Source organism: Patella vulgata, chromosome 8 (assembly GCF_932274485.2).
Source record: "Patella vulgata chromosome 8, xgPatVulg1.2, whole genome shotgun sequence".
Classification (NCBI taxonomy): Eukaryota; Metazoa; Mollusca; class Gastropoda; family Patellidae; genus Patella; species Patella vulgata.
This window is the reverse complement of record NC_065886.2, coordinates 42,600,877-42,628,588: the sequence shown is the minus strand read 5'-3', so window position 1 is coordinate 42,628,588 and position 27,712 is coordinate 42,600,877. Positions and strand designations below refer to the sequence as shown.

Below are 27,712 nucleotides of genomic sequence, written 5' to 3'. Positions count from 1 at the left end.
CCAATGCAGCGATCGAACACCCGACCTCCAGGCTAGCAAGCCAACATCTTAGCCACTGTGACCCCCTCCCCCCAAAAACATGAGGTTTGACATATTGGTTAAAAGGAAAATTCAACAGCAAACTGAACAGAAACAATCTTTACAGCTATATGATCTCTACAAATTCAATTCCATGAGAGTAGGATCCTGTAATTGATTGACAACTTCCAATAAAAGGGAGAGGAACTGTTTTGAAAAAATATTCACATGGATCAATGAAATTGACACAAGTCAACCCTGTATTGGTTGTCATTGAGTCACCACTACATAATGACATTATACACGATATTCCACCACTCTCACTCAATTAGAATCAAAGTATTCCAATGTATTCAAATTGCTCATCACTTTTCTTATCTCTTATTCTAAATTAGAATCAAAGTTATGTGTTTCAAAGCATTAACAAATTGCTTATCTCTACATAGCCAGAGCAGAAAATGCTAATAGTCAATTCTAGGGTACACTAAGTTTTAATATTCAACCTCAATTAGAGGCAGAGTTATTATGATCAAAATGGTGTGGCAGAGACCCACGACCGTTACACGCTTGATTTCATCAAAAAATGAGGAGCAAACAAAAATCTGAATAAAAACAAGAGTTAATACAAAATAATAATTTTTAATAATGTATTTTACACATATATAATATATAAATATTTAATAAGTAAGTAGAAAGATAGGTTGCCAAGCAACGAAACATACATTATTAGTAGGCATATAAAAATACATTTATTCTGAAGAGTGATAAATGTTTGTCATAGTTTAACCACAGTTGCTTTTATTAATCAATCTCTGTCAAAAGAAAGTGACGTAACATTGTGTATTATTGAAATACTATGCACTTTATCTATACCACAAACGGTTATGCTTAAAGCGCTACACAGTTATTACCCAGGATACTTGTAAAGTCTGTTTATCTCCCTTTACTCCCAATCTCATAGAAAGAGCCCAACCACTGAACTCTTATGAAGTTGAACAACTGTGGGAAATATACATAACTAACTGATTCTGTATACCTGGGAAGATTAATATTTAGTTAAAGACATAAGAGAAACCAGTCCCATACAATAAACAAGCAGTTTTTAGATTTATGAAATATATACATGTATATAAAAAATAATATATTAAAATCGTTTTATATACAATTGATAGAATCTGAACAGTACAAAAGTCAAACTTCAGTTAAAATAAAATGTAGCATGTATCTGTAGTCTTTAAATGCAACATGAACTATTTATATTTACGTGATTATCAGCAAAATGTATTTAATGAGTGACATTGTGGATTGTGTACTCTAAGAATCTACCGTCAATTAGCACTTTTATCTTCTAAATTACACATATAATATCTTTTGCCATATTATATACAACTTGTAACAATACACATACTAACATTTATAAACTTATATAATGTATGAGCATAAACGCTTACGTCAAAGCGACAACATCGTCATGTGGTTTGAAAGGTGTAGATCTCTGATCTTACTTAATTACTTCCAAATTTGAGATCCATCCGTCAATCCGAACCCGAGTTACAAGTGTTACTATTATAAGAAAAAGGTGACCACATTTAGAACAATCAATACGAAACGAAAATAGTCACTGACACTCGGGATAACCAGGTTTTAATAGCCACTCTTATCTCTTCTATTAACACAGAATATTGTTTACAACACTGTACACTTGATATTATTGCTCTCTGTAATAACTTGGTAACTCAATTCAGGCACTATCTTTAAGAAAATTACATTAAAATTTTTTATATTAATAATAAATTATATGTTATTTGAAGCACAGAGAGACTAGCAATTAAATCATTATAAATACCTAAATGAGACCATTATCCAAACCATTTCTATAAATAATCTGTATATAAGAAATTTATATTATAAATATATTCTTCGAAAGATAATTTAATAACGAATATATAATACAGATATAAACAGCAGATATTAGTAAGAAGATATACAATGAGACGTCATTATAGCACAGGTTTCTGAATATAAAGCAAGTATCATATGTATACTAGTTCTTGTACCAGATATAGATCTGTTACGTCTTGTCTCAAGTCTTAACATATCAAGGCTTTTTAACCAGTCACTGCAGAAATTAATGAATTTGATCGTGACAATATATAAGAATTTATATATTGCTATGTTATATTTAATGTAGTTCTATATGTTGTTAGTTAGACGTTAACTTGGTTAATTACAGTAATGTCACTGTACAGATACATGAAGAGACAAGGAGAAAGTTTAGTGAGTGGTTACAAGTCTACTTATTGTGTGAGGCTACAAGAACATACATTTGGACATCTCTGTAGGAGGGTTTCAGTATATGGCAAGCAATCAGTATCATCAGTTTTATAGAGAAGTAAATGAACCTTGAGTACAATAAATAAAATAGGACATTCACTCAGGAGAACTCAAGGACTAGATATCCGCATTTTAGTGCAGCTCCAGTATGTGTATATATAACAAATATTATAAATAATGGTAGATATAAAAGCAGTATATACAATATCATACATGTAAATAACAACTTATAATGAAAAATACTTGAAGAAAAAAAAACCTGTTTGTACATTTCAAGCTCCATAATCAGAAAACTTTTTCATACAAAACAATAAAATGATTACAGCTATGATTGTAGTACTGTACATGTAACCCAATTTACACTACCAAAATGATTGCAGACATGGTACTGCTCAAGTATTGGTAACATAAAAGCAAAAGTTCCAACTAACTAAGTACAGACCAAATCTCAGGTCAATCCCACAAAAATCAGTTTAGTGGTCTTGAAGTATATCAAATAGAATGTATGACATTTCAGCCACAAAAGTATAAATGAATCAAGTCACCAGTTCTGATTAATGTCAGTATATCCACATATACAATAACAAGTAGTAACAACTGTTAGGCCATCCACAACAGCTGAAATGAACATTCTGTGTATGACACGCTGCAAAAGGCAGCAGTGAATTAATATGGTTTTATTGATGCCATTCTACTCTCCATTCTAATAGCACCATTATATACTTTCATATTTACAAAATTGATCTAATTAAGGCAAAATATATGCTTTATATATATTATACATATTTTATTTAATGGCTAATAAGAACAGTATTGTAGACATAAATATGATTAAGAAGATGTGACTGTTGACTATTAAACCATAAGAATCATAGAAATAGGTGGTCTCCCTTATAAAAATGATTCTTGTGGAAGTATTCAGAAGTGTATTAAAGATGCATACCCGTACTTTGAATAATATCTCTTTGAAATTAGCCAAAAATAGAAGTAGTGATTTTATTAAATTTGTTTTAAAATTTAAAATTCCATGTCCACAGATTAAGTCAATGTAACCAATCCCATGTTCTCTTCAGCAGTCAACAGTCTGAACTCAAAACAAAAATTAGCAACAAACAGATTAAGTCAATGTAACCAATCTATGTTCTCTTCAGCAGTCAACAGTCTGAACTCAAAACAAAAATTAGCAACAAACAGATTAAGTCAATGTAACCAATCTATGTTCTCTCAGCAGTCAACAGTTTGAACTCAAAATAAACATTAGCAACAAACAGGTATGTGTGAACTCTTCCTAAATGAATAGGTAAACACTGGATTATAATAAATAGAGAAAAGATAATAATATAATAATTCTAGGATATAACTTCCACAAAATTAGTGGGAAACATTCCTCTTCTACCAGACAAACTTCCCCACTGCCAGTCTGTTGTTCCAGATACCAACTCATCTAATAGTATCACATCATTTTTCTGGAAATAAGTCAAACAAATTGTAGTCTATCACAAATTTTCAATAATTTTTACTATACAAAATATTTCCATAATTTTTAAGGAAATCAGTATATGTAAAATGTCTTCAATTTCCGAGAATATCACCCATTTTTTTTACAGGCTTATTCCAGTAAAAATAAATAACAAAAATGTCAGCAACAAGTCGGTTTGGAAATACAAATATTGTGTCTGAATTGGGTTGGCATTATATCTCCTTAATATAGACATTAGGGGGCGGTTTTTATTATGAAACAATTCATTCTGGTAAGGTAGAAGACCATTTATCAAATCACCAAGACAAATGGTGGAGATAGACTTGTTCCAAGAAGTAAGAGGTCATGCTTGGAAGGCTCATATACAGTTAAGAGAAGGTTAGTTAGAACAGTGATAAGAAGAAGACTCAGTCATCAATATCCTGCAACTATATATATAAAAGTCAAATTACTTTCTAGGATCAGAGTGTTAAGGAGTAATTCACCACCTGTATTCATTACTTACTATCCCTAGTTTGGGAAATCAAACAGATGGAGTCCATTTCAATATCACATCCTCCCCCATCCCCACACTTAACAGCGAAGGATAACAATAACTATGGCTTTAAAACCATTGGTATGAAACTTACTTTAAATGTTAATTCATTTTCACCTTCTCCATCAAAATCATATAACGCTTTAGCTTGACCCTTGGAAACTACATTATTACCTGCAAGAGAATAAATACCAATCCTGCAACTGAATGAAGGGGACACTACTCTAATGAAAGTTCTGGAATTGAATCGTCCCAACCACATGAACAAAGACCATTGAGTATATACGAGAATTGAGAGTATCATGCAACAAAGCATACAAAAACTGAATGCGAAAATATCTCTCCCAATCATCACGTTCGATAAAACATGTTCGTTTTGTTTAATCACACCTGATTAGAACTCAATTCTGCATCACTTGATTGCAATTCTCTTAATATTGAAAGTTTTGGACGTTTGATTAGGGCAAGCGCCAAGATATATCTGTGTATATTTTTTATAGTGCATTAATTTTACGTTTAAGTTTGTTTGCCACATATAGTTATAATCACTTTAATTTTGGATTTGCTGTAAATGTAAATATACGTAAAATATACAGAGTAACTTCATACCAAAACACAGACAGGAAGAAATCAATGAATATAGAAGAGACAGTACAATATCATTCATATATATTCCTAGAGAAGATATAACCATAGCATCTGTAAAAATCAGATATTTTTAAGTCATGCTTAGAAGATTACCCCATTAATTCTTACTTACCGCTGCCTTCGTGATTCTCAATTTGAACAAAAGATTTAGGAAAAACACCCTGTTTATTATCCAACATTCCTTTAAGCCAGTCACCCTTATCTTCAATAACCTGTATTTGATCTCCGACATGAAAGTTAAGATCCTCTTCTTGTGGACTGTTATAGTCATACATCGCTTTACATGTAAATAATACTGCTCGAGACTGAAATAAAATCATATTCATAACATAGAGGCTGGATTAAAAAAAAAATCCATTTGGAATATTTTACTTTTGCTATATCCTTTGATTGTTGAATAGGCTAGATCTATAGACTTCGAAATGTTTGCTTCAAAAGAATAAGTCAAAATCAACTGTCGATTGCTGAATACAATCTCATTGATACACACTATACCATCACATTCAATTTATTTAATCAACAATTTTAATATTTTACCCAAATCAAATATAATTGGAGAGAGAGAGAGAGAGACAAACTATGACATTTCGGGACTAACATACGGTGCAATTTTATTTCAATAATTGTGCATAGGGGTCTTTAGCAGTGGGAGGGAACCGGAGGATTTAGAGAAAATCCATGAGGTTGGACAGGTGACCCTACTCCTTGTCACTTATTTGACATACAGAAATTAACTATGAAGTAGTTCTTTCTAATCTGCCTCTAAACTGGATTCTAAAATTTGGCTTCAGCAGTGTTTACGTCCAAACTTTTCGTGCCAAAGATAAGTCATTAAGATAAAATAATTAAACTTACCTTTGTTAATGATGGTGTTGATGAAGATGTTGATATATTATCAGGTTGATATGTAGGTAAATGACTTGGTTTATGATCAACAAAAGTTGCTGGAAACTTTCCCTGCCTTCCTCCAGTTTCACCATATAACCATTCACTGTTAACTTCACCAATAACATGGATACTCTCCCCTGCCTGTAAAATAATTTATTCATACATTACACAAGCAATAAGATTATGAATTTATCTCATAAAAGTTCTCAATTTAAAATCCATTCTAAAATACTAATTGAAATTGGACTTTTACAATTGTAAAAGTAAGATCATCTTTATTGATACCAAATTGTCCAGTGAATAGGAATAAAATTTGTCTAATGATGTGAGCACACATTCTCGGACCAAAAATACCTGTAGAAAGAGTGTGTCTTATACAGTGTAATATATGGCATTAAATGACCTTGTAAGCACAATACTTTGGTTATTACCAATACAATTAATAAGTACATTCCAAATTTGTATATAGGAATTTGTTTTTTGATGAACAGTCAGATATACTTTTCTTTTCATAAGCCTTGTGAGATAGATCGATTCTTCACTGTAACCTTTACGATTACCAAATTCCATTAAAAGTCATATTGACTGATCATAATAAGATATAAATAATAAATAAATAAAATATATATAAGCACGTTCAAAATTTTTTAAAAGTAAATCTAATTTGCTTTTTGATCATTACCTGAAATGAAAGTTCTCCAACTAAACCTTCAAAATCAAAAACTGCTTTAACTAAATGTGATCCATCTAATTCATCAGCTGTTTTATCTTCTGCTATATCTTCTATAATCTCCACAAAACTTAATGGGAAAATACCAACTTTATTATTTAATTCTCCTTCTAACCAATCACTACCCACATGTTTTCTAAGCTGGATTATGTCCCCTTCCTCAAAATCCAGATCTCCATGACCTTCACCTTCATAATCAAACCTAGCACGACATCTTGGACCACTTCCTGTGTCAGGTTTAATCTTTGTAATGTCTGCGTCTGGTTCATCTTCTCCCCAATCCACTTTCGTCCAATCGACACCAGTAGCAGAGTCTGGGGAACTACCTGGTTGTGGGAGCTATAAAATATATCATACATTCACATTAAAGGGCCAATCCAGGTAATATTTTGGAGAATAAAACTGCTTAATTTTGTATTAAAATCACTTAAAGTCCTCTACCTTAGGGCCGAGGAACTAACTCAATATATGTGATACGTTTTCAAACAACTTAAACCCGTCAGTCGTCATCTGAAAATGGAGACCGGTGTCCCAAGCTGTATTATGCGGTGCCTGGATAAAATCAGACTTTTATTTTTTAAATATAATGTGTAGGTGAAATTTACCTTCCGTTATCAAGTACAGCACATGGGTCATTCACTGTTTAAACCTCTAAAGGAACAGGAATCGATTATCAGGTCACCCAAGGAAAAAATTGACCCGAAATCTTAAAAGGGTTACGTGTCCGGATAAGCAGTTTTGACATTCACGTGCAAACGACTTAATATTTTGAGCTGAAATTTTGAGTCAGGGTAAATACACCATTCCTCTATATTTTCGCGCTTAAATTTTATTGGTACTCAGACTTTTATTTTTGAGACTCTGTTCAAATCGGGATAGTCCCTTTAATATAGTCTGATCTGAGATGCTTACCAGATTTAAGAATCAAAATAATGGCATGATACTTGAGACTTACACAGTAAACCAGCAGTATTACCAAACAGCACATTAGTCCAAAAATGATTCAAATACATCAAACCTAACAGAAGTTATAGCCATCTAAAGTTCCCATAACTTTCTATTAATTTTATGCCACCATCTTGGTTTTATCTAAGATTGTTGGTTGACACATGAATGATATTTCATTTTTATCCAAAAAACATTGAGCTCAAGATAGGATCTAACCAACGTTTTTTTGTGCAGTAGTGCCAAGTTCTAATTGCAAAAATATCTTTAAACATTTTACCTCAGAATGAAGGGGATGAATAATATTTATGTAGTTTTCTGGAAAAACACCTTCTTTATTTCCTATTTTCCCTTTTAACCACTGAGAATCTATTCGTTCCACCAAAATAATGGTATCCCCTTCCTAATAAAATAAACAAGAAGATATAATGAATGTTACAATGAGGATTAAAAAGATCAAAACTGAAATAAATCATTCAACAATTCACCATAGTTTAAACATTTTTTCAGACTGCAATGAAACTATTATTTTTAATTATCAATAAATTTTTAAACATTTACATAAACGTTGACACAAAAAACAGTTTTACAATCTTTTTTTTTCTTTCAAACTGTCAAATTTTTATGGAGAGTAACAGAATAGTGTTGCTTCTTAAACCATTTTCTGCTACAAATAAGGAGGGCTCGAATCGTACCTTAAATGATAGTTCATCATCTTTGGAAGCTGAGTAATTGTGTTCAGCAATACCATGTGGATATGTTAATATATAATGATATAGAATATGACTTGGTCCAGGTCGTGGTGGTAAACTTGGTGGCACTGAAAGACAAAACATACTGACAATCAGCAAAACTGATGGGTTAATGAACAAATTCCATTTTGAAAGTATGATTCTTAATGAAGGAATACATTATTTCAAATAGTAAATTTTTTAAAACTATTTAAAATACTGATGTGATATCATTTACTGATGTTGGCATACTATAATTTAAACTAGATGCAATATTGGACTCGTGTGACCATTTCTTTGAAATGCATGTGCACATACAGTGTCTGTATTTTAAGTTGTTTAATGGTCTCAAGCAAGACATTGTTTAATATATTGAAACAACACTCGGCCAACGCTCATGTTCAGTATCAATATTTTACTTAATGTCTCGCTCTCGACCAATAAACCACACTTAATTTATTTTGCATTATATTTAAATACATGTACCAAGTTTTCTTTTTTGTTTTGTAATTGATAATAATACATGTACCTGAAGGCTTTTCTTGTTTAGGATGGCTTGGTCTAAGTGGCTGTGGACGAGACGGTTTTTCTCTGAAATACAGGAAAACAAAATAAGACACAAATTTTGGAATATGTAAACCAGTGACATATAAAAATTAATTTAAAGGAATTGGTCCACCCTTTCTATATTCTAACAATTGATTGAAAACAATGGTTGCTACTAGAATCAACTATTTAAAAACTTTCTGGAGATCTTATGTACAAGGGCTATACTATTTTTAAAGATTGCATTCATGATATCACTGGCGGAACCAGAACAAGCAGAATTATCCATTGGGATGAATAGAAACATGAATGACAGTTAATTTCTACACAAATCTGACAGACTTACTAAGAAAATCAATCTATTCAAGCCAGGGATGCCATATTGAAAGATCTGCTCGTACACGAGACCAAAAAATTTCCTTAAAAGTTGAGCCGGGTTGCTGTCATCATTATCTTTTGTCAGAACATAGTAGCAGATGGATTATCTTCTTTAATTAATGTGAACAGAATATAACTTACCTGTCTTTTCCTATGGTAACATTAGGTGCAGCAGACATTGGTCGAGAACGCATTCCAGGTGGTCTATTTGGCCTTTTAATCACATCTTCATCTGAAATATAAAAAAATTAAATTGAAATATGGTTAAAAATAAACAAGCCATATAGAGCTCAAGACAATTAACAGGGAAATGGAGCTAAGAAACCGAAACCAGTAAAAATCACACACATTATATGCTCCATAAGAAATATGCCCTATCAATGCACTGGCCATAATACATTAATATTCTTATATCTTGATAATACTACAAAAAAGTAAAATATTTAAAAGACTATAATTGTTTATACCTGTCTTTACCCTAGATGGTATGGTTTTAGGTGAAGGTGGTTTAGGACGTGGTGGGCCTCTTTCTTCTGAAGAGATAATCTTGTTTTCATCTAGTGACCTTTGGCTGCCCATATCCATTTCTTCATTTTTCTCTACTGATTTTGATTTAGGTATACATTTCATTGCTGGTCTTGCTGGTGGGGTTTTAGGTACATCTGACATTTTGGTTTCTGATTCCTCATTACGAGTTACAGGTGCCCCAATAGCAGAGAATGGTCTTCTAGCAGCTGGCCTTGGAGGAGCAGAACTATTTCTGTTATTGACTTTTGTATCATCCAAAGTTTCATCGGTATTTATTTTCTGATGTTTTTCTTCGTTTAATTTTGCATCATCCAGCATTTCTAATTTTTGCTTTGCCTGCCCTTCCACTTCATGCAACCTCATTGGTTTGGGAGGTGCCCTTATAATGGTTGGTTTCCTTTGTGGTACACTACTTGTCACATTACTGTTTGTCTCTTCAGGTTTTGACACTTCATTTACAAAGGATTCCTCAGGAGATTTTTCACTTCCTGTACTTTTAAGAGAAGTTCTTGGCTTAGGTAAAACTGTTGGTTTTGGTGCTGGTGTTGGATTGGCTGCTTTAGGAGGTAAAGGAGGTGGAACTTTATTGATTTCCTCTGTTTGAGGAGTTTTATTGACAGTGGGTCTGTTTGTTTTATTAACTACAGCATACTCAACCTCTGGTTCTACAAGATCTTCAGTACTTTTAGAAATGGGAGGTATTTTTCGATTAGCAGCTGGGGTTGGTGGTTTAGGTCTACTTGGCGGAAGACCCATCTTTACAGCATCTTCTGAAGGTGATTGTTTAGGAACAGGTTCTTCCTTCTTTTTCACTCGAATAATAGTTGGTCTCCTATATTTCGGGGCCTCTTTGCTTGGTGATGTCTCTCTTGTGGAGATTTCTTCTGCATTTTCTTTGTCTGGTGTTGTTCGGGGTTTGATCATAGGCACATCAGGTTTTTGAGGGAAAGGGGGTAAATTCTTGGGAGGTACAGATGGGGGAGCCGATTCTGAAGAAGTTGCTACTGGTGTTGGAGACCTGGATCTTGCTATTGGGGCTGGTGATCTGGATCTAGCTGCTGGTATTGGACGTGGTTTTGGAACCGGCAAGGATGCTTGCGAAGGCACTAATGAAGGCATAGACGAGGATTGGGGCACAGATTCATGTGGGGGCATGGATAAGGCAGGAGGCGTAGTTAATGGAGGGGGCATTGTTAAGGGGGGAGGCATAGAAGCAGGTTCTGGCATTGCCTGGGAATTGTTGCTTGATGGGAGAGGGATTAGAGGTTGTGACTGTACATGTATTTCATCTGAAAAATCTATGAGAAGATCAACTTCAGGCTGTTTAGCTGGTTTGGGTGTAGCAATTTTCTTAGGTGGCTGGGAAGGTCTTGAGGGAATCTTGTGTTTTGATGAAGGAGCTGGAGGAAGAGGCTTGTTTGGTATTTGTGGCGGTCTAGACTCATTTTGCAAGGACGCGTCTCGTTTCGGAAGTGGAGGAGGATCTGTAACAAGATTATCACAAATTACAGGTAACTTATCTTTAAAACACATTTAGATTGACAAAATTTTAATTAAATGAATCAATTAAAGAAGTCTGCAATAATCATTTGGTCTAGAGAGTTGATTATGGACTTGCCATGTGAACAAATTTTAAAGAATAATTTATATAACATTTGTAGCCAGAAAAAAGACCTGCAGTAGGCAGTTTTAGCTCTTGCATACTGCATCTTTAACCTTTCACGCAGATTTAATTTATTTATCGGTAAACATTTTAAAAAAGTCTGAATAAGATACAGCTTGGAAATAAGCAACTTATCACTGAAAATGTCAAGCACAAAGTCCTGCTTTTTTAAGCACAATGCCACTGGTGTCCACTGCCTGTCTTTCAATATTTTTATTCATATCATGTTGTCAGTCATGTACATTTCACGTACATAAATCATGTCTGATATTTGTCCATTCAACAAAAATTCACAAGTCTGAAGATAATTTATGTAACATTGTTGGCTAAGACAGATACACATATATAAAGACCATTAACATTATCTGACACACTGCCTCGGGTTATTTTGCATATCATCCAGTTTTAATGAAGTCAACCATTTTTATAATAACATTTCATTTCCTCTTCTTAGTTTATGTGTCTATCATTTTCACATCCTTTCAAAAAATGTAGGCAACAATAATGTAGACAATAAACATATAATGAAAAGGCATGGAGTTCAACTCTTGTCACCACAATACTTTAGTCATTTTGAGTCTAATATATGGCAATTTTTTGTTTTTATGGTTATCTGTGCAATGTGTATAGGATAATTTGGCTTGTACACCAGTGTGTCCATGCCCTTTTTTTCGATATCCAATTGTCAAGGGATCTTTTACATCCACTACCAATTTGTGCAAGGGACCACATTTTTTTCACATCATCCTAACAAGACAACTTTTTTGATTGGACATGCACATGTCATCCCTAACAAGTGGGAACCAGAGATTAAAAAAAGCCCCATGATTCAAAGTCGAACTCAGGATATGCTGGTTGTGGGTCCAGTGTTCTAACCACACAACCCCCATAAACAAAAAATGTGTTGCCAAAAAATTCTCAATGTTACACAGAAATAATATAAAGTAAATGTTATTATCTTTTTTCAGTAATTTTGATTAGATAGAATAGGAATGCAGTTTTAACATCTAGTCCACACACATACAATTCTGCAAGGGTTCTGTTACATGCAGTGTGTACACAGGTGGACCTTGTTTTTTTTTTTGTCCCATCCAAATTACTAAGCAAACAATTTGTTAATCAAAACAAGTTGGAACTAGGCTTAACAAATCCCAGAGATCTTCTTAACGAATTGGAACCCACACCCCCCTCACCCCACACACACTTATTTGGAGGACCACAGCAGATCTGTAAAGGATCAAGAATAAGATCATGGTCAAAACCTATCACAATTCAAGGAGAAATATAGTTAGATCAGTACCTGCTTCAATAGCTTCATTGGAATTTGAGGGCTTTGCATTATTCTCTGATCTAAATCCTACTTCACTCATTGGCCGTGCCCCGACAACAGTAATCTCAGGACGTCTGAAAAAAATCATACAAAGACAATTTTTAATACACTTTGGAATAATTTTATAGCACTATTATTCAAATATATATTAAGTCACACTACAGATAGTTTCATGCGATGATGATCTTTTCTTCAACAAAGCCTATAAAACTACTGAAATGACTAATAAATTATATAACGTTTATAAAACAATCTATACGTAATATTAACAACCATATACAACAAATATACATGGATAGACATTTATGGGGGACATCTTAACTAACACCTTCCCTGTTATTTGTTAAGTTTGTGCAATGATGGAATTTATGATTACAATAGATACTTATTATACTAAGTAACTTACTTTCTGATGGCACCTTTATTAGAATGGTCAGGTTTAGGTGGTGGTGGTGGTAATAAGTTTGGGTGTGCTGAGGGTTTGACTGGTAAATGTGGAGGACCTACATGTAAATATACACAACAGTTATTACAGGTTAACGCAATCAAATCTATTTAAAATGGCTGATGCATTTGATCTGTATCAAAATTAAATTGTCTATTTAACTGGACTGTGTTGATTTAATTTGCAGAATAATAATCTGTTTTTGTTGAAACTTTAAAAAGTTCATGTTGAGGCATAACCGAATGTGTGTTCCTGGTTGAAAACAAAATGTGAGCCAAAAATGAAACTAAAACTAGACATCTGCAGCCAAAAGTTTAATCATACAGCACTTGTAACATACCTAATGCAAATAACACATTAGATCAACCCAATTAAATAATTTATTTTGACAAATTTCAAAGGAGATTCAGCTCCTTTCAACATTCACAAACACAACATAAATCTACATGTATTCAGTGAAATTTATTGTGCATCATACTTTATTCAAAATAATAACTGCTTCATAAAAATCTCAAAATTAGGAGAAACTTCTAACCATACATAATAAAATGAACTTAAACTGATTTTTTAAAATTTCTTTACAAATGAAAATATTTTCATTCAAAAACTGTAACAGCTGAGGAATTTGGGAGTAATGTACTAACAGGGTTCAATTTTACACATACAAAAATTTTTGGGGTCACTTTTTACAATTTAAAAAAACCCAAACAAACAGAGGGTTGCTTTTTGTTAGTGGCCAATTAACGGGAGCCATGGTGGCTCAGTGAGTAGGGAGCTGGCTCGCTAATATGTAGGTCCTGGGTTCGATCCCAGTGTTGCAGTGGAAGTCTTCTGTGTGGTTCCCCGCTGTAAATGATGCAGTTCTTCAGATTTTAAGAAAATTGATGTCCTGCGTAGATGTATGTGTACATGGTGGTGTGCACATATGAAACAGGCAACATTTCCCTCGCAGCACATTGTATAGCTTATGCCCGTCTTCATTAGCATTGCAGGTGCAGAAAAGTGGGACATTAAAACCATTTTATGTATGCAATGCATTGAAAAAGGTACATGTTAAAAATAATGACAGAATGAAGAGATATCCATACCTCCATCATCTAGTTTATGAACATGTTTATGATGATGCTCCAGATTATTATTACTGCCATATAGACCGGAAGCAGGTAATGGTGGAATCGCAGGACGGTTACCTGGAACAGGTGGTACTGGCCTGGGTGGTACTGCTCTTTGTTCACTTTCTCCATTGTCTGAAATTATCAATATTTACATGATGTTTGATTCGAATCTAACCTACATGTAGGCCTAATCATCATAAAAGATGGGGTTTTAACAGCATGTTGTTTTGGGTTTTTTACACCTATGGTACAGTATTGTTTTTAAAAGTACATTAACAAAACGATTTTAGCCATGCCTTTCTGCACTCTCTCTCGCAAGGGATAGGGCCTCCTTGTAGGCTAATCTTATAGCTTTAGCAATAACATTTCTTTAAAAGCAGAACTATGATGGCAAGTGTGATATGAACCCTATAGGAAACTAGTTTATACTAAGTAGATAGAACTAAAACTTTGCGACAAATCCAGTCTGGCCATAGCCTAGGCCTACTGGTTGGCTAATCCTATAGCTTTAGCAATAACATTTATTTAAAAGCAGAACTATGATGGCAAGTACGACATGAAGCCTATAGGAAACTAATTTATGGTAAGTAGATAATTGAAACTATCCGACAAATCCAGTCTGGCCATAGAGAAAAATTTACTATTCAGTACATCATGATAATCCTAATCCACCAAAACTTTCTTCACTTGGTTTCTGTGTGTGTACACAATGTACCAGCTAATCCAACAAGTTAAATGTTACTCTTTGATATTCTGACAACGTTAAGTGTGAACGAAACCTTAAAGTGCACATAAGATGGGTGGAAAAACTTTTTCATGGGTGTAGCCAGTAATTACTATATCCACTTTACGCCAAGTTCACGCCAATCTGGTTGAAATTAATTCAGCTATCCTCACTCAAAGTCGTAAAAATTGACCTTCCGTGAAAACGACTTTGGCAATTATCGAAAACACTCTTAATCCCCTCAGACGCCAGTGACGTCACAGTGACCAAATGCATATTCGGAATGTTTATTCCTTAATTACCTATATACAGCCGGCGTGTGTATTCTTTAACGCCTGAAGGATTCCTTAATCCCCCTAATTAAATAAAACAATTGACTACGAAATAATTTGTTTTGTAATTCATTTTCATTTAAGATCCAATTTAGAGTGCCTACAACTTTTAAACTTTGAAGTCTTGAACTCTTAATTAATTTTTTACAATATGGAACTTATTAGACGAACACTTTTAATATGTAAATAATATACGGGTCCAGCTATGTGGTTTTTACTGCGAGCACTTCGCTTTTCCACATAAAGTGTAGTGTCGTTAATATCTGTCATTAATTAATCAATCCGACTATAAAAGTTATACGATGTCTGCGATATCACCTCGGTGGAAGCGGACGTAAATTACAACTAACTAACAACAACGAGTTATACAGGCATGGGCCATAAATTAATTTACACGTTGGTGTTAGCAGTGAGTGTTAGTGGGATTAAGAATGTTGATTAGGTAATTATATTTTTTTACGCCGGCCAGATCAAAGACGTCACTAAGTGGAACGTGTGCGTAATACCTCACGAACGAAATAATGGTAGAATCATACACACACACACAAATTTATTGTATAAAATAATTAAGTTTTACTAATAAGTTGTTTAAAATTACTATATATCCAATAATTATTGCTCACCGGTGTTTTTGTAATCAAGTAGCCTCGTATTATTTGTTGATTGGCGTTTAAACAACATTTAATTGATGGATGGATAAACGTTTTTGATACCATTAGGTTATAATGTCTAACATCGTTTATCTTCTTTATAATAAAATTATTTTACAATTGCATTGACAGTTTAATCACTCACCAAACGGCACGAGGAACTCCACGAATGATCCCATGCAATTTTCGCGGCGAAGTTTAACTTCATTTACTACACCCGTAGTACATGGAACGGTACATGGTAATAAGATACCAAGCGTTGATTGGCAGAGAAATGAGTGCGATATATTGTACATGTTATGCATAGTCATCGGAAAATTCCATATTCACTGTAGTTGTTCTTTATGTATAGAAATGGTTTTTATTATTATATATAGCTAATAATGAATATATCGACAAATGACTGGCACCATTTGTATTTCTGTACTTAAGTTTGGGATATCAAGTATTACGGGGTTATCCAAATTACCGGTAAATGCGCTAATTTCTTGAGTCATCTTCATTTGACACGTGGCCTATTTAAACAAAGGCAGCTTAAAATGATCTACGGCATGATACGGCATTTTAAATTCACTCTAAAATATTCCAATCACAAATGTCTAATCTATACCAATGAAAGACGATAATTCGGTGATTATGATCAGGCCAGTCACGTGGTAATTGGACTGTCAATAGACGCTTGTCCAGTTGCCGTGTGTATTGATAGTGCAATATTGTACAGACAGTGAGATATTGTAGGGTGACCCACCATAAATAAATATCTCCATATATCTCGACAATTTCGCCACAATATTTATATATATGCCAAGCCTCAAATCAGTTTCACACAATTATAGTCACTAAATAAACGATCATGTTGTACTTAATAAGCTATGACCATTAATCATCTATAAATAATAGACTGAAAACTGGTTCCATGTGTCGTCCATAACATCCAGACACTCTTGAGTTAAAGATAGGTTACGTGCCCTTGTTTTGAAATTAGTCTCGCCTAACCAGTCTATCGACCATTCTAGGGCTGATTGACAGGTCGGGATAATCAAGACTACTTATTTACGAAACATAACAGAAAGCTAGAACAAGAAATTGAATTTAGAAATGAGCACGTTAGCTAGCTAAACAATTGTTTTAAGAAGCTTGTAAAAGTAAAATGAAACTACTGCTAGTATCATGTTCCTGTCTAACCCGAGTGCTTCAGAGATATTATTTGTACTAAACCAAAAGATGCCGCTCTTAACGGTACAGTTAATGATAAAGCAATTTAAAAAATGAAACGAACGTAATTTCTAAATCTGCTGTAATAACCAAGAAGCTTAATTTTACTGCTATTCAAAATCGTCAACAATAAATTTTTTACGGCTGTAATAGTTGATAGATTTGTAGAGAATTGCACGTGCCATGGCTATTTATAGTATCATACTGTCAGAAAGTTGGACTCGACACGGCGAATGTGCACGCTTCAGTGGTAGTCTCGAACTATCAGCGGTTGACTGTATTTCTGTAGGTGCATGGGTCACCCTAGATATTGTATAGATAATGTATATCCTATGTGTAGTGCCTGTGAAAAATCGAAAAGCGTTTTGGCGTGTCGGATACTTAAACGTTAACAGCGGACTTAATTTTAATCAGATTGGTGTGAACTTGCCGTAAAGTTGATATAGTGACCATGGGCTATACATACATGCAATTTAGATTTTTGATCTTACGTGGTCTTTACCAGCCAGGTGTAAGTAATTATTGTCTTTCCATCATTTGAATAACAGGAATTCTTTTACTTACTAAGTTAGTTAATGAAAGTGTATTTCTTTAATTTTAATATTTGTCATTTTCATCTCTTATTAGTCTTATAAACTTACTCTGTCTGGTGGGTGCTGCTCGAATAATTGTTGGTCTCTTTGGAGGAAGTGGTGCCCCTCCTCTTTCTCCAATTCCAGAACTGGCCTCCGCCATATCTAGTTGACTTTTTCAAATTGAGGAATGACAAAATTACATACCATGCAACGATTAAGAAATATGTTCATATATGAAAATATTACCAAATAAAACTCTAAAAAAGAATAAACAAATATTAGCCACTGTCTTATCTCGTCATTTTGGGAGTACAGTGGAGTTGTTCCCCTTTATCGCTGCTCTTCTTTTCCCGGAAATACCGAAATACCCATTTTTAATGGCGCATGTCTGTCAAGAAAATAATTTCGAAGTAATGGAATAAGTTCAATGTGCCCTCGCGAAAGTCTTAAAGGTTTGTATGGTGCAATTTTTGCTGGTGAATGATATTTGAAACCCATTGCTTAATTTTTTCAAAATATTTTGCTCAAAGTGTCCGATAAAGCAAAATTATCTACTTTCGAAATCTGAACATTCAAGAAAGAAGAGAGAAAAAAAAACAAACAGCAACCACTTGCACTTGTTGTTTGTCATTGGCCAACGGTGACACTTGCTTATGCTGGATGCATTCTTCACCCCTTGAACAGTTTGCAAACTGGGCTGCCGTGTTGTGTAGAGTCCACTCTGTTCACGCAGATTGGACCCTACATATATGTGTGCTGATTGTAATCTGTGCGCTCCGATTGTAATCAGCACGCTCCGATTGTAATCTACACATATCGAACTGGTGCACAGATTACTCCACAATGTTTTTATAGATGAAAGTAGTGTGTCAGACGTCCCATGTAGGATCTGTCCTCTGTCGACTTTGTACATGTACTACCGGTATAATAAATTTTCAAAATCACTCCATAATTCATTAATTAACATATGTGCTAAGAATAAGATTTAAATTTGAGTCTGCGGTATCTCATAATCTTTGCTATTTACATGTAAATATGGTTACATGTATATATGGTTAGATCTGAATATTAAGGCCACCTGCAGATTTCGTCATGTAAATAGAATCAGGAAATCGTTTGAAATACTCATAAAAGCTAGGAGTAGGGATGAACAAGTTTAATATGCCCAAATGTCTAGTTACCACTGCCATTCCAATGCCTAGCCATGTGTTGTAAATGTGAGTATCAACTGTGCGATCATACTTTTCTTTCAGGATCGCCTTGCTTGTACAAATAAAAATAACGCAGTGATCCATGGTGAAAACCGAGCAGGCTAGGCGGATTATCATCGCGGTAATCAATATTCCATTAAATACTTAACCTGAGCAGATTTAACTCCACATATGAAATCTGTACTCAACACTTACACTCCATATTTCAATGGCACTATATAGATACATGTACCTCTGAGCTGTGACTTATAATATATTTTATTTAATTTTATGTATACAATAATGACATATAATTTGATTGTCCATTTGATCGCACACAATTTTAAAAGGTTACAAGTAGGACAGAAAACTGAATCTGTGTAGTACTGATAGTGAATGTAAATGTATGTAGACATCCACAATAACCTGCCCCCGAGTTTACAAAGCATTCTCCGGACTTAAGTTAAGAATTTACTCAACTTCCAATCACTCTTTATATTATAAGAAATATCTTTGATCGAGAAACACAACGCTTTGCATAAAGTTTCTTATTGATATATTTGATATGTTAAAACAATAAAAGTTTTATAAAGGGCTATATTTGAGTTAAAATAAAGTGAAAAATTTTGAGTAAATTTTTAACTTAAGTCTGAGAATGCTTTGTGAACTCGGGGTCAGTTCTAGGGAGGTAACTGTCCATTTGGAATCTACAGTATCCAAAAGATCTGAAGTTGCCAATCAAGTTCTTTTGAGATATTTAGTATGGTAGAGACCAATTGTAACAATTTTCAAAGGGATAAATTTTCACATTTCTTTTTGTTAAAGATACATTATGGGAGATTAGATAACGAGTTGGCAGTTCTCACTATAATAGTTAAAAACTAGATAATGTAAAGGCAATTTGCTGAAAATTTCAGTCAAAGCGATCGAAAGTTCCGCATAGCCTCGGTCATCATTACTAAAGTCGGTACAACAAAAATCATAGTCTCGATTATCCATTTAATCGTTAAATCAAGAAGGAAAGTTATGCAGCAAATCGGATCATAATCCAACAATTATCGCAGACTAGCGTTGACATCGAGAGTTGATTATGGTCTGGATAAGTTAATTAATGTCTAATTAATAGTTTATATAACATTTCAGGCCTAAAGAAAGACCTGCAATAGGCTTATGAAGTAGTAGTTAAATATGGTTGTGGTTAACCTGGTTACTGTAAATAATGACTCAAAATCATTGCATTAACGTTAAGAACATGTACACACAAAATATCTATATTTAGTACCAAAATAATTGACTACAAAATTGATTAAATCAATGGATGTTTCTTGTGTATGGGATGTTGTTCATTATTTCTGTATACCACTGTAGATCACTGTAATCAGATAATAATCATGTGTTAAACTAGGCTCCTTATCAAATCATAGATAAATGACTGCATTATATATACTTTAGTTTTACTAGATGAACATGTACAATAAAACGACTCGTAAAGATATAGTATTCTACTCACTGTATCAAAAGAGAGTTCCATAACAAATAATTAGATTCTCCAGTCATGTACATGTACATGTATGTTACATTAAAAATTGTATAAATATGGTGACTTCAGTCAACATCTATGATTCATTATAGTTATAGTACATGTTGTAAATTAAAAATAAGTGACAATATCATAATACATGTACATTGTACATGGTTGGTACATGTACATGTATATTAAAAAATGAAACTTATAAAAAAAAAGTTTATGGAAAAAGAATGAAATAGCAATTTGGGGAGAAAAAAACAATGTACATGTACACTACATGTTTAACAAAAAATATATTTTCAAAAGGTGTACCAGTGTTTATAATTGACTATGAACATTGTTGCAATTAAAATTAAATGAGGTTTTACATCCTACTTATCTGTACGAGCTTGTCTAATAAAAACAGACTTGCAAAACATGATATTAAAGATGGAGATGTAATTGTTTTAATTTAATTAAATATTATAAATTGTAAGCTTAGTTTATACAGTGCTAGTATAGTCCTTACATACATTATTAATACTTTAATTATTTGTTCATTTTGTTTTTAAGTTTTCACTTTATTATACCACAGCTAGGACTACCATCGAGATCTCTGATTGAAAATTTACCATTTCACATCAATAATGGATGATATTGAAATGTTAATCATTCTGGTAAATTTGGCCAAAGATCTGACTTCTTCTCATTTAGTCCAGCCTAGGAAAAGATGATAATAACATGATCCAATTAGAACAGTATCGATGAGATAACTACATGTAGTCTGATTTGTAGATTCACTACATTAAAACCACTGTACAGAATTTCCTCACAAACATCTGTGTCCATCTTGATTGACCAACCCTTAAATGATTATCTTCATTTAGATGTAATATTTGTTTTTTCAGATGACTATATGTATAGCCTACTAATTGACCTGTATTTAAAATGAGTGGAAGTTGGATTGCAGAGGCCAGACTCTGGCCGCAAGTTTGTTTTGATGCTAAATGGTTGAAAACAGATATACAGGTCAGTGCATTATTTTGGCTTTAGTAGCACAAATATTTAACTTTTGCCTTACTGACCAACTGCAGCTTAATGTAAATAACTTACCCTTTCTATTTGTCAATAAATCTTTAATGATAAAGATTATACATGTACCAAACCAATTCCTAATTCTTATAGCTACTTTCTCTCTGAAATGTTTTGTTTTTTGGGTTTTTTTAAATCCAAGAAATAATGTGGAACAAAAACTGACATATTTGAACATAAAGGGAACTTTAATAAAGTCAATAGATTGAATGACTAACATCAACATGTATATATATACGTGTATGTATATATAACTAATATGGTTGTTATAAATTTGTATAGTAGATATATACATAGCACAGTCTGTCCAAAATGTCAAAATACAGGGCTGTTCATAGATAGCATTATCAATTTTTTTGACTGTTCAAGAATAAGGGTTGAACAAGTTATTTTTTTTTATGACTGATGAATAACGTAAGGCAATAAATTATGGGATGGTCCCACTGGAACCCAAATTTTGACTCAATGCTCTGGCCCAAGTGAATTTTTTTGCCTAAAACTAAGCCTACACATGAGTGCCGAGTTCATCAGCTGTAACTGAATGATGATAATGTTGAGTTGCTGAGCATTCACAATCCAGGTAAATAGAGAATGTTATCTGAAGATTTTTTACATGCAGGTAATATAGTATCTTTAACGGCTTGATACATGTACATCATTTTCGCTAAAATATCCAATTTTGCACAGCTTAAAGAATAAAATATTCCGATGCATGCTATATTTTAAACGGGCATTCTCCTTGCCCCTCAAATTGTTTTAATCTATAATTGTAACTTTGTTATTTTAGCATAGGTCTATCTATTAGAATTAAAAAAAAAATACTATTACAAAATGACCTAACCCATTTTGTTGAATACTTATATCAAGATTACTTTGTCTATAAACTATTTCACAAATTTTGTTATGTAAGCACATAAATATGTTACTTGTCTGGTAGAAATATTTAGATTGAGATGCAGCAAGTCAGCGTTAAGAATAACTCATTCCCTTCAGCTAGAATTTGGTGATTTATTATATATAAAGGGAGATCATTCTGTTACACATATTTTTGATGAAAACTTAAATGAAGTTAGTCTGAAGTTTCTGATAATTTCCATAACCATTTCAGTGACTAAGTTGATAGTGGATGGCCACGAGACAGCCATACTTATTATTACATGTATATAAGGACCTGCTTTGTGTCAGTTTTTCGATTTTTCACAGATTCTAATTCTAGAATACACATACCTAATATTGTATTTATACATTGTTCGATAGCTGAAATCACTCATCTATCTAAAGTTGTACACAAAACAGTACACCTACATGTTTTTCTCATATCAGCAATTAAGGAATGAATATTTTGAATGGTACAGATGTAATTCATTATGATTTTGATAGTGTATGAAAGAGAATCTGTGAAAAAGATCAAAACCAGTTTGCCAATATTTAAACTGAGTCATGTCATACTGACCCTTCCCTGACTACCAGCTCTCAAAATAGTCACCAAAAGAAGACTAAAATCCACTATGTCACCTATGTTGGGTTGTCATGTACGGTATTGTAACTAGATGTACCCAGGGACTGGAGTTTATGAAAAACATGTAAATAATAAAAAACTTTATAAAAAAAATATGTATATCTGAAGACAGTGTATACTTCACCATTTTTGTAAACAATCCTTCAGGATTTTTATACGCCCACATTGAAATGTGATCGTATATTGTCGTTGCCCTCGTCCGGCCGGCCGGCCGACGTCCACAATTGCTTGTGGACGCTCAAGAGGCTAAAGTTAATATCCGATTGACTTGAAATTTATACACAGTGTTTAAGGTCATGAGACGAAGAAGCCTATTGATTTTCAGCGATTTCCGATAATTACTGCCAGAGTTATGGCCCTTGATCACTTCAAAAAATCTTGTGGGCGCTCTAGAGGTCAAAGTTAATATCCGATTGACTTTAACTTTATACACAGTGTTTAAGGTCATGAGACGAAGAAACCTATAGATTTTCAGCGATTTCCGATAATTACTGCCAAAGTTATGGCCCTTGATCACTTTGAAAAATCTTGGGATGCTCTAGAGGCTAAAGTTAATATCCGATCGACTTTGAATTAATACACAGTGTTTACGGTCATAAGACGAAGAAGCCTCTTGTTTTTCAGCAATTTCTGATAATTAGTAAATGACTGCCCTTAATCACTGCAAAAAATCTTGTGGATGCTCTAGAGGTCAAAGTTAATATACGATTGACTTTAAATTTATACACAGTGTTTAAGGTCATGAGACGAAGAAGTCTATTCATTTTCAGCGATTTTCGATAATTGCTTCCAGAGTTATGGCCCTTGATCACTTCAAAAAATCTTGTGGATGCTCTAGAGGCCAAAGTTAATATCCGATTGACTTTAAATTTATACACAGTGTTTACGGTCATGAGACGAAGAAGCCTATTGATTTTCAGCATTTTCCGATAATTACTGCCCTTGATCACTTCAAAAAACCTTGTGGATGCTCTAGTGGCTAAAGTTAATATCCGATTGACTTTAAATTCATACACAGTGTTTGAGGTCATGAGACAAAGAACCATATTGATTTTCAACGATTTCCGATAATTACTGCCAAAGTTATGGCCTTTGATCACTTTGAAGAATCTTGTGATGCTCTAGAGGCTAAAGTTAATATCAGATTGACTTTAAATTTATACACAGTGTTTACGGTCATAAGACGAAGAAGCCTATTGATTTTCAGCAATTTCCGATAATTACTGCCCTTAATCACTCCAAAAAATCTTGTGGATGCTCTAGAGACTAAAGTTAATATCCTATTGACTTTCAATTTATACACAGTGTTTGAGGTCATGAGACAAAGAATCCTATTGATTTTCAACGATTTCCGATAATTACTGCCAAAGTTATGGCCCTTGATCACTTTGAAAAATCTAGTGATGCTCTAGAGGCTAAAGTTATCATCCGATTGACTTCAGATTGATAATTACTTCATGGGTTGTTACTCTTAATCAGATTTTAGTGTATTAATATTATAAATGTTTCATTACCAAAAAAAGTAAAAAATATGCGACAACACTTGTTGACTGCCCGGACGATTTAGCTGCTGTGTGCGTATGTTTTGTTGCCTGGCAACCTATCTTTGGAATTGCAGGACCTTTTAAATAACTTATAAATGTCTAATTTCCAAATTGTGTAAATACATAATACTAATACTATGAATCATTCATACATGTAGTATATACTGAATATATAATGATGGTATTTTTTAAATATTTTTTTGGGAAGATGCACTGTTGCGGAAATCTTGGCTATTTCAACAGGTTTAAATGTCTGTATTTCAATACCATAAAAAAAAGAATGCATTATTTGCTATAGATTAATTGACTCAGACTATTGATTATGTGAAACAAATAATACATTGTACTGCATTTCAACTAAGACTCCCATCAGTCAGTGAAATTGGCCGGTCAGTTTACATACTATAAAATGAGAATTCCAAATAATGTAACCTTAGAATTCATTAAATACTGTTAAATTTATAGTTTGCAATGCACATGTAAAAATTGGAAAAAATATCTTGCTAACCTGAGGTAAATATTGTGGACAATCTTTCTTTTGATATCACTCAAAAAAAAAGAGAGAGAAAACTCGGAAGAAACCCACAAGGGTACACAGACGACCCTACATGACTTGATTGTCACATCCAAAAAAAGGACCTTATTATATACAGTGTACTTGTACATGTATGCGTCCCCCCCTTACAATGCAAAGTGTCTTAGAGTGCTAACTAAATAAACGAGAAGACAATTCCAGTTAATTCATATGCATATTGTATTGGCTGAGTCACCTTCAGTCGGTAGTGACACATCAAAATTGTGCTGAATAATTACTATTTTGTCTCAAGTGTACACATGTAGACTTTGTGGTTATTTTGTTTTGGAAAAGACAACATTGGTAACTTTCCACATTTTCATCAGTTCCAGATAGAGAAAGACTTCATGACCGGGAGGTCATTTCTTTCCATGATAATGTCACCACGACATACAGAATGTATCAGGAATATGGATCAGGGAGTTTATCAGTGAAACAAGATTCTCTTGACAAGGAAATAGTTTAATTAAAGAGTAAGAGAGCAACAGGCACTTAAAAATAGATTAGGGTATTTCAAGACTAACCTATTACATTTACATGTACAGTAGTTGTTAATAAATATATCTGTCATATGGATTTCTAGCAGTGGTGGGAAACTGAAAAAGAAACCCATGAGGTCATGCAGGAGAATTTATGTCTGGTTATACACATGCATAGAATCAAACTCGCATCACTTGTGTAGATGACAGACCATCATCAAAAACATTGAGGCTTTAGACCATTAGACCTTAGACATTTCCAATTTATCAATTTATTTAGACTCTGGCAAAAATTAAATAATTATGTGTATTATCCCTCGATTAAACGCAGAGTAGTACTAAAAAAATTTAGTTTGCTAATTTATATAAATTAGATATTTCATTATAGCAGTGATCATAAATTGAAATAAATAAAACACATTGATTTGATTAAATAATAAAACTGACACCCTGTTTTTATATACTAACATAAATCAAAGCATTTAATCTGCTCTCTTAATGAATTGATAAATAAGCTGTTATGATGTCTGATAAACAAACTAGTAAGCTTTTATGCTTTCTGCTTTTGGCGAGCAGATAAATTTCTCATTTTGTTCCATACCAAGGTAGACGGAGATCACATTAAAAGCTGCCCTCAAACTGAATAGACCATCGGCATCATCCTATAAAATGAAATAAAAATCAATAGGCTTAGCCGAGCTTGGATAGCATACCAAGATTTTTTAGATTTTATGTATAACAGGAAGTACTAGGGTATAAAAGTCGCTATGCAGAACTTTCCAGCATAATAACGTTGAAATAAATGGTATAAGTCAAGTGTTTTGTGGATTTTGGTTAAGGTTAGTTCATTAATGACTTTCACTAGAGAAATCAATTAGCTCAGTATTCTTGATGGGGTTTTCTTATTGTTTTATTCATGGAGCATTTTGAATGACAACTTCCTTAGAAGAAAACATTGCTCTAATGACAGGATTTATGCTAGAGGCAAAGTATGCTTACTAATACAGTACATCTTTGTGTTAAAAATAAAGTTTTAAAGGTACATGTAATATCTTGTATGAAGAATTTTAAGCAGTGATGATTTTTTATCTTTTTGAATAATTTTGGTATTTTTCAGTTCAAAATTGCCAGTTTAATTAATTTACTTTATAAAAGTAGAAATCTGCTTTTGATTAAAACACTGTTTATAGATCTGTTTATAAGAAAATACTTAAATACATGTAAGTGTTTAAAAATAGAAACACAACATCTGTTCGAACAAAATTCAATTTGTGATTCTCTAAATAAAGTGTATCTGAACCCATTTTGATGTAAACTTCACTAAAAATTCTTATTGGTTAGTTGATCAATATACATGAGCTCTAGCAATTTTTCTTCCACAATGAACATTATTTATTGTACATGTATGTACATTTACAGAAAACATTTTCAAGATGGTGGGATGTTAAAAGGAACTTTAGAATTTTGGAGGCCTAAGTCACATGACAAAAATATTTTGCAGCTACATGTACAAACTGCTACTAAGTTGACCAACCATTGCCGGTACTAATTTTTTAGTTGTTTTCAGGAAGTTTAATTAACAAATGCTTATAAGTAGACCAGCACTTGGATTTTCAGTAATAAACAGGGCATTCTGTTATAAATTATGATATCATTCAAAATTAATTGTTTTCATGTTGAGAGTAATAATGCCCCTTTAAGTGTGTGTAGATCCCTTTCATTTCTTTTCCATCATGTGAATCAAGAGAATGATATATCAAGTTGTACAGGTAATATGAGTGTGTGTAGTTTTTCTTGTCACATCTGTGATGTATTTAACAGGTGAGATAAGGAAATAAGCAATCTTATGATTGGCATATTATGGTTAAGATGAGTTACAGAAATCCTGAAGTGTGTTTTCCATGTTTAATCTAAATATAGAATGTATTGACGTAAGATAATGATAAGTAAGAACACCAGGTGACACTATAAGTACATATATTTCCCGATGTACATGC

The 27,712-nt window shown here is 33.2% G+C and overlaps 2 protein-coding genes across 3 annotated transcripts in view; one reads left to right on the top strand and one right to left on the bottom strand.

Moving 5' to 3' along the window:
* Positions 1 to 641: 641 nt before the first annotated feature.
* Positions 642 to 18,150, bottom strand: LOC126830931 (SH3 domain-containing protein 19). 2 transcript variants are annotated; one of them, XM_050561446.2, is made up of 14 exons: positions 17,877 to 18,150; positions 14,288 to 14,446; positions 13,161 to 13,257; positions 12,725 to 12,828; positions 9,701 to 11,245; positions 9,375 to 9,465; positions 8,839 to 8,900; positions 8,274 to 8,398; positions 7,859 to 7,981; positions 6,586 to 6,972; positions 5,871 to 6,044; positions 5,128 to 5,320; positions 4,462 to 4,541; positions 642 to 3,818 (listed from the first exon to the last, which is right to left on the bottom strand). In XM_050561446.2, the coding sequence occupies exons 1-14, from the start codon at positions 17,968 to 17,970 to the stop codon at positions 3,702 to 3,704; spliced, it is 3,351 nt and encodes a 1,116-aa protein (XP_050417403.1). In that variant the 5' UTR covers positions 17,971 to 18,150; the 3' UTR covers positions 642 to 3,701. The 2 variants fall into 2 exon arrangements, with proteins under 2 accessions (XP_050417403.1, XP_055958977.1); XM_056103002.1 differs by lacking the exon at positions 4,462 to 4,541.
* Positions 18,151 to 18,178: 28 nt separating this feature from the next.
* LOC126830930 (E3 ubiquitin-protein ligase HERC2) overlaps positions 18,179 to 27,712 on the top strand; it is a 91,526-nt gene continuing 81,992 nt past the window's right edge. The window contains exons 1-2 of the mRNA XM_050561444.2: positions 18,179 to 18,262; positions 21,416 to 21,536. Coding sequence (XP_050417401.1) covers positions 21,456 to 21,536 — 81 coding nt within the window. The 5' untranslated portion in view covers positions 18,179 to 18,262; positions 21,416 to 21,455. The remainder of the gene's footprint in view (positions 18,263 to 21,415; positions 21,537 to 27,712) is intronic.

What these genes read in the sequence shown, in the direction of transcription:
- LOC126830931 (XM_050561446.2), bottom strand. Translation starts at nt 17,970, where the DNA reads ATGGCGGAGGCCAGTTCTGGAATTGGAGAAAGAGGAGGGGCACCACTT. An exon ending in TAAACAAGAAAAGCCTTCAG is followed by an intron (nt 8,399 to 8,838) that starts GTACATGTATTA and finishes TTTGTCTTTCAG; the next exon opens with TGCCACCAAGTTTACCACCA. An exon ending in TTCATCCCCTTCATTCTGAG is followed by an intron (nt 6,973 to 7,858) that starts GTAAAATGTTTA and finishes TATATTTTATAG; the next exon opens with CTCCCACAACCAGGTAGTTC.